Below are 7,716 nucleotides of genomic sequence, written 5' to 3'. Positions count from 1 at the left end.
ACCGTGTGCAGCGTCTCACACCCCTCAGGGTCGACCAGCACAAATAAATTCTAAACCTGTGGGAAAAGCTGGTATGCTTTGATAGGAGTGCAAAAAAAAAAAAAAAACAGCAGAAAACCCTTAAAGCAAGATGATTGATCGCAATATACAGTGCCTCAGCATACATTTTATGGCCAGGTCATTTTCTGCAAGGCTGGACACTACAGCTTAACCCCTTTTAACCCCGGAAAACCTATAATACTAACACAGAATACACTGCAGAGGCACATGAGCAACATACTGTACAGATTCAACCAAATAAAGTAATCTCCTGAAACAGTGCAAGTTTAACTCCAAAATACAATTCTCAGAAGAAAACTGAGACTTCAAGATGGCTGATTTGAGTCTTAATTCATTAGCTAGAGAGAATTAAAAACAACTATGATCTTTTGTCTTTGTTCAAGAGATGAAAAAGCAAAAATGAGGCTTTGTTTTAAATGTTTTATTGTCTTAAATTAGGTACAAACAGTGTGTGCAGTGGGTTTGCGTAATCCGCTGCAAATGATGGCACCCATGAAAACTAGTAACACCACAGCCAGGGCTGCACCCGCTCCGTACAACAGGGCTATCAATGAATAGGATGCTGAGGACGGAGAGCAGAAGACAAGCGTTATCGGTTCCATTAGTTACAGCATTTAGCATTAGTAATTAAGAGATGATGGCAGAAAAGGTATGTGCGGGGGAAAAAAAAAAAAAAGTTAATTTGAATGCATTTTTTCCACAGTTGTGTGTTGCCCCATGTGTGAAAACCGCCAGTGCCCTTCCTAACCTGCTCCAGTCGCTTCACGCATTCGGAGCAGGGACGGCTCAGACAGCTCCTCTTCCAGGATGTTTTCCTCCAGCAGGATTGGGCCCAGAGCAGCTGTCCCCTCCCACTGCAGACCTAGAGGAAGCTCTGCAAGTCCAATATTGGGGGAGAATGGAGCAGGGGAGATGGGAGAGGAAGAAAAAAACAAACAAACTAAGCGCATTTAGCCAGCTGATTCAACCATTCACGACACGACTGATTGGACAATTAAAAGGGATCAGCTCAGAATCAATCCTCTAAAGATGCATAAACAGCATGTGTGCCAAACGAGAGCAAGTTAGCTTGTCTAAATATGGCTGGATCTTCTGCTTGTTTGTTAGTCTGTGGCTGATTATATTTCCCTCCTTGTTACAAGCAATCATTTGGGTTCATTTTAAGTACAACAGGGTGAGGCTTGCTGCTTCAGAACCCAAAGATAGTCTCAGGCCGGTTGCACATGGCCTCCAGGTAGATCTAAAAATGCCAAATGGACATAAAAATTCCTTTTTGTGATATCCTGCCAAAAAATATTGTAAAAGTTTTTTTTTTTTTTTAAATGACAGCACTGGAGATTGTACCAGAATATCTCCCCTGGGTCAGTATCAAGTGTTCAGGATTCATCCCCATGTGTAATGTAGTGTTGCTTCTGTAGACTGTACCAGCATCTGTCGCGAGGCCTCTCTTCCGTCTCTGCTTTTTGCAGCTGGTCTCACAGCAGCTACACACCTTATTGTCTCCGCCTGATGCCACCCATCTGTCCAGAGCCAAAAATGTAACTTACAGCAGTTGAATGAATCTTTTTATAGCCTTAGAGTCATGGTAGAAGAGAACTTTTGCTTGTTACAGTATTAGGGGGGGAATGCCTGCAAATATAAGCTGAACATAACAGAAATAAAAGTAGTTAACTAATGTAAGGTGACTGTTCGGTTGAGTTTCACTGAATTACCTTTGAGGGAACAAACCTTTTAGCTTCAATCAAGAATGAACACACTTTGTGTTGCGAGTCGATGGGAACAGAGAGTGCTGTTGCTTTCAGGTGACATGTGATGTAGCGCTACGAGGAAGTTAAAGAACATTAAACAAAGACATTGATATTCAGTGTTACACATGCATTATTGCTGTTCGAAATGTTGCACAGACCGCATCTCCACCGATTCACATCTTTCCAATACGTTCTCATTAGTAGATCCAACAAGTGTGCTAATGATGCTAACTTCATCAGCACATATTTTGAAATCTTAAGAATGGAAACTACTTTGACCTCGGGGTGTAAGAATATAATATAGTCGCAATATTTTTTGGTTTGTCAAATTGTATAGATTCTCAAAATTGTTTCCATTTTTGCATTTAATAACTCCAACTGCTAGATAGCAGGGTTGTAAACGTACACTAAGGACTTTGACACTGTTCTGGTTGAAAATGCATAAAGTGTATGTATATTATTGCCAGATTCTTGCTAAGATATAAAAACTGTGTGTCTTGTGTAACATAAGTAGCCACCCATTCCATGCTGAAAAGTGATTCTACACCTCCAGAAATTTAAGATATTCAAGCTTAAATTATTCAGCCTGGCAATCTATTGCTGAAAAAACAGTGCGCACATTGCCCCTTCTCTCAGGGTCTGATGTATTCTTATGTAACCATGACGTGTATGCAGTGAGTTTTTTTGTTTTCTTTTAAATAAACTGAGGTTTCTAATGGATTATCAAGCAGACTGTTGCATTTGGGAGTAACGTTTCCTGTTTGGCAAAATGATCAAAGTTAATTTTAATGTTAAGGTTCATCCAAAGCTCTGATTGCACAGATGCACGAAAAGGGTTTTTCTGAGTTGACACTGGCTTCGATTTGTGGCAACGCTCCATTCTGGCTTCTCTACGCTACATTATGGTTCCTCAGTTTAAGGTTACCGGAGAGGCCATTCATTCGCTCAGTTGGAAAGTATTTGAACTCAGCACAGATAGCAACTGAGGGCATTACGCCCTTCAAACAACACTCAGTAATGTATACGTTACGTGCCAACTTAGCATGTAAAAAAAAAAAAAAAAAAATATTGTTAAGCAACACCTTGGCTGGCACAAGTTAGCTTCTCACATCCAGACACACCTCTTGACAGTATTCTGAGTGCTTGAGTAGAATGCCGGAAAAGAAAAACTGCCTCAAAAGTCAAGTGTCTGACTAGATGATACATGATCAGTAGTTCTAAACTGTATAAACACGTCTCGTACTCGCTGTACTTACTGAATTCCTGTGATCTTGGTGGAACCTGAAGGCTTTCAGCTGGAAGTGAAGTTTATCCTCCTGGCTCCTCTGCATGAAGTAAGACTTGGCTCCTGTCAGCTTAGCATCACTTAAACACCTTATATGGCAAAATACAGGCACAGGATTTATATTCATAAACACAAAAGGCCCGGCCGTTCCAACTCCTCACAGGACAATAAATGCTCCAAACAGATACGTCATGATATGCAACTGTACCTTTTAAACCTAAATCTTGATTATTATTATGACTAGCTGACTCCTTTTACACAAACACCACCACTTCAATGTTTCTATTCAAACCACAGCTTCTCACCCGTGGTTGGTGATGAAGGGGTATCTGGGTTGAGAGCTGGGGTCGGGGTTGGTAGTGGCCACACAGCTGTCCACGTAGATCCTCAGCGGAATATGGTGACCCTGGAGGATGGCCGCTTCGATGTGCATCACGTCACCCGGGAAGTAGACGTTGGAAGGCCTCTGTGACTGCCAGTCCTCTAATCAAATACAGACGGAAAAAAAAAAAAAAAAAAGTGGAAAAGCAATGCAGGAGCCATCAATCTGATTAGATGAAACTTAAATGACGCCTCCGGGGGGAGAGTGGGTCAGTGCAGTGGCAGTGAATAGGATATAGGTACTGTAACAATAAGAGAAAAGTACTTTGAAGAGGCAATAAATGAATTACACATGTAGCATCATCATTAACCTGGATAAGAAACAGATGAGGGTCTGTGCCTGCAAAAACTGGTTTAAAACTTTCATCATTTCCTTCCTAGCAATAAGTAAATAACAGGAAACGGTTTGAGGTCGCGTTAGGCCAACCTTTAAAGATGAACAACAAGTTGGTGCCATCACTATCTACATGTGTAGCTTGGAATTAGAAAAACATAATCAGCTGTTTATTGATCCCCTTTATTGTGCGAGTGACCCCGTTGGGTCGCCTGCAGCCTACAAGGCATGTAATTTCAGCTCATTACCATGCATCAAAAGTCCCCCCCCCCCAACCCCAATCCCACCACCCACTTATCAAGTCACAGCTCGGCATCTTAAGCAGTAGCGGTGAAGTCTGCGAGGCCTTGAGTGATTGCAATTAAAGCTGTTCGCTAGGGAAATTAGCCAAACCGTCTGCCGCAAATCAAAGTTTTAAACTGCAGAACATCAGCTCTAAGTTTGTCGTTTCTTGACGTGTCCCCACCTGTCATGAGGCGCAGGGAGAAGTGCAGCTGCTGTTCCGCCAACATGTTGGAGGCAAACGGCTTCCAGGTAGGCCCAACAGCGTTGCTGCTCACATAATGCCTCCTGCGAGGACAATTAAAAGGAAGGACGGGCATTTCACTAGAGAAGAGGCTCATCGAGGAAGAAGAACGTGTTCCTCACGCACAAGAAAGGACAGGACAGAAGAAAATGGAACACAGGAAGGTAAATATGACATGAATAACAGCTTCTGCAGGGTTCACCAAGTTATATTCAAGGCTTAAGACCTTTTAAAAATTGTTTGATGGTCTTACTGGCCAAAACTATGAAGGAAAACCAGTAGAGATGATAAGGGCTATGAATTTTTTATAATTATTATATGACTTTTCAGTACTTCCTTAATGATGTAATTAGTTAAATAAAGCAATCTGGAGCTAGACAAGACGCAGGAAATGGATAGATGGATTAGATGGATGAATTAAAACGTTATGTGCAGGATTCAGTGGCATTTAGTGGTGAAGTTACAGATTGAAATCATTTGAATACAGCCCTGCCTGCCAAGTGTGTAGGAGAAACTATGGTGGCCACGAAACTCGCAAAAGGCCCCATGTAGAGCCAGTGTTTGGTTTGTCTGTTCTGGGATACCGTAGTAGTACATAGCGGTTAAACATGGCAGCCTCCATAGCAGTGGACCCGCTCTCTCTAAAGATACAAACGTTAAGGTAACGCAGACAACTTTTATTTAATCAAAAGATAGCTATGAATATAATATTCCATTTTTGACAATAGAATGAATAGAATAAATGTTACACAATGGACCTTTAATGGGGGGGGGGGGCTTACACTAATACTTTTTTTTTAGAAAACTAAAGACTTCAAGACCTGCAAATACTCTAAATAATCTGTGCTGACAGCAGGGCTAGAATTAGACTTGGCAGGCTTAAAGAGGGAAAACTAAATTATGGAGGCTTTACCTTCGATAGTGGCATTCTATTACCACCTGAGTAGGGTTAGTCTTCAAAACAACAGTGTTGCCAATGGGTGTTGGGGAGTACATCAGAGAAAAGGAGTAGATGAGGGCATCTTCAGTCATCTGCAAACACACAAAACAGTTGACTTTAAATATACAAGAGTACATGGGCACTAACGCAGGCAGAGAGCCAGCCACACACCGTCATCGTGCTGCCGCAGCTCTGTAACTCCGTCTGGAACTGCAGGATGTGGTCAGCGGTGTCTAGCACAGCGCAGCCTCCTAAGGTCAGATCACTCGGGCGGATCAACTGACCATTTCCTACACAAAGTACAAAGAGGAAAAGGCGCAGCTTAAATCAGGACCATTACCAAAGGCCATTTCTTTTCCTGGTCCAGTCAATAACACTCACAGCAAGTGGAGGTTCAGCCACAGGACAAATAAAAAGGTTTCTTAATGCGTCACTGTAAAGTCAGCATTTGAGCACTGAACTGGCCACACAGAATGCTCCTTCTCGGAGTGAAGAAATAAGAGGAAACATAATATTGATTGCCGAGCCCATAGTCTGTGCCATTTGCAGTAATCAGCACTGAGTGTCCCATCTTCACCGCTCCATTCAATTTTCCAATTCGGGCCTCTAACCTGACCCTTTCTTTTTCAGACATCAGAGCAGAAGGCAAGTTAAATGGACCTGTGCCGGTGCCACTGTGGACAGAAAAACACAGGATCAATTCAAACAAGTAACCGGCAGTCATTACCCAAGAAGTTCTGTTTGACCTCTACGGTGACCTCTCGTTCACCACAGTGCGCTGCCACGCTGGCCGCTGGCACAGGCAACCACTGCTCGTACTTCACCAGCACCTAGAACATCATTCAGATTTAATTACACTAAACTTAAAAATAATGCAGAAGATCAAAAAGGCTGCGTGGAAGTCATGAGGATAAAAAGTACCTTTGGTTCCTGCTTGAGGGATAGGTACAAATCTGGACCTTGACCTGGCAACTTTAACAACTCTCGAGTTTCCCTCGGCTCCAGCTGCTCTGAGGTCGGCTTTCTGGCCTCCGATCCCTGCGGGTTTTGAGGAGTTTGCATTTCAGCAGCGGGGTTCCTGAGCTGATAGATCTTGAGCCTGTAGCTGACAGGATTTCGGACCGGCAGATCACTGCGCTCTATCAGGTTTGACCAATGATCTGTTGTCTGCCGTGCTCTTGGCAGCTGTAAGCTTCTTGTCACTCGTTCTGGTGGGATCTGGTTCAGAGTCTCATTGGTGCTGAAGTTTAACCAGTTTTGTGTGGCAGCACAAACATTTCCAAGTGAGAGAAGAAGCACAAACCCTAACAAAACCGCCTCCCTGAACCCCATCACAACTTATCCCACAAAAGTTTTTGTTGTTTTCAGAGAGCGCTGCTGCTTTTGTCTTTTGACCAGAGCTAAGTTATGAGAGCTTGGCTCAGGCCCCACCTGCTCCTAATGACTTGATTGGATTCCAGCCTGCAGGATCCAATCTTTGAAGCTTTCCTTTCCTCTCTTCTTTTTCACTAAATAGAACTTCAGATTGGATGATGGCTGCTTAACTCCGAATGTCATATTTACAGCATTTAGTCAGCCTAAAACCTGTATTTATGTCTAAGACTCATTTTATAGAGAAACAATTTAATTGTGTATTTTTCTATTGAGGCTAAAACTTTGGAAAAAGCTAAAAATATTGAGCATTCTTTAAATGTTTTAAAGGCAAACACTGACGTCTGCCAAATCTCCACATGATGCTAATGAACAAAGACTTTTATAAACAGAAACAAGGCTGACCCTAACAGTGAGTGCCTTTCACTGCCCCCATGAGGCAAATCAATCAACGCTTTCAGGGAGTTGGAACCCAGGTTTTTTTGCGCCGCAGTGGTCTTGAATGTCAAGGCGATGCGGTCAGCAGTCTGCAGAGTTCAGCAGACTCGCTCATAAAACCGAGATTTACGATCATCTTCCGTGAGGCTTCACAAATGTCACCACCACCAAATATATATGCGTGTGTGTGTGACATGTGACAGGAAGCAGGGGGGGCGTGTCCTGAACCTGTGCCAGCAGACGTCAATCACACGCTGACATACCTGTTGTAAATCTTGCACAGGTGAGACGTTCAGTAATGGCAGCACAGAATTGTTTTAGGGTCTGCATAAACTCTTGATTTCCCCATACAGAACTCCACTTAAGTTTCTTTAAGTTTAGAAAATATAGTTTCCTGTACGATATGATACTTTATATATATTACATGTGCTTGTCCTGGCACTGAAGTTACAGTATGTGATACCATTGGGTGAAATAGCCAGGATTTATGGCTGCCCTATCACATTAAATGTAAATATTCTAGATATGATGTGGGTCATTTTATACACTTCTGTCTGATATAATTGTATGTTTTATACATTTGGCTCCAAGACCAAAAACAACAGTATGTTTGGTAGATAGATAGATAGATAG

The 7,716-nt window shown here is 42.5% G+C and overlaps 1 protein-coding gene across 1 annotated transcript; it reads right to left on the bottom strand.

Annotated features, from left to right (window-relative positions):
- Nucleotides 1–466: 466 nt before the first annotated feature.
- LOC118339982 (zona pellucida sperm-binding protein 3-like) lies at nt 467–6,732 on the bottom strand. Its single transcript, XM_035677821.1, has 11 exons — nt 6,196–6,732; nt 6,002–6,104; nt 5,446–5,564; nt 5,248–5,366; nt 4,275–4,378; nt 3,399–3,576; nt 3,065–3,182; nt 1,789–1,880; nt 1,486–1,580; nt 809–934; nt 467–622 (listed from the first exon to the last, which is right to left on the bottom strand). The coding sequence occupies exons 1-11, from the start codon at nt 6,604–6,606 to the stop codon at nt 495–497; spliced, it is 1,593 nt and encodes a 530-aa protein (XP_035533714.1). The 5' UTR covers nt 6,607–6,732; the 3' UTR covers nt 467–494.
- Nucleotides 6,733–7,716: the final 984 nt, after the last annotated feature.

The sequence above is a fragment of the Morone saxatilis genome, unplaced genomic scaffold (assembly GCF_004916995.1).
Source record: "Morone saxatilis isolate NCDOM2014 unplaced genomic scaffold, NCSU_SB_2.0 Contig6, whole genome shotgun sequence".
NCBI lineage: Eukaryota > Metazoa > Chordata > Actinopteri > Moronidae > Morone > Morone saxatilis.
This window is presented reverse-complemented; position numbering and strand designations above follow the sequence as displayed.

What these genes read in the sequence shown, in the direction of transcription:
- LOC118339982 (XM_035677821.1), bottom strand. Translation starts at nt 6,606, where the DNA reads ATGGGGTTCAGGGAGGCGGTTTTGTTAGGGTTTGTGCTTCTTCTCTCA. An exon ending in TTCTTGATTGAAGCTAAAAG is followed by an intron (nt 1,581 to 1,788) that starts GTTTGTTCCCTC and finishes GGCTCTGGACAG; the next exon opens with ATGGGTGGCATCAGGCGGAG. An exon ending in AGGCCTCGCGACAGATGCTG is followed by an intron (nt 935 to 1,485) that starts GTACAGTCTACA and finishes TTGGACTTGCAG; the next exon opens with AGCTTCCTCTAGGTCTGCAG.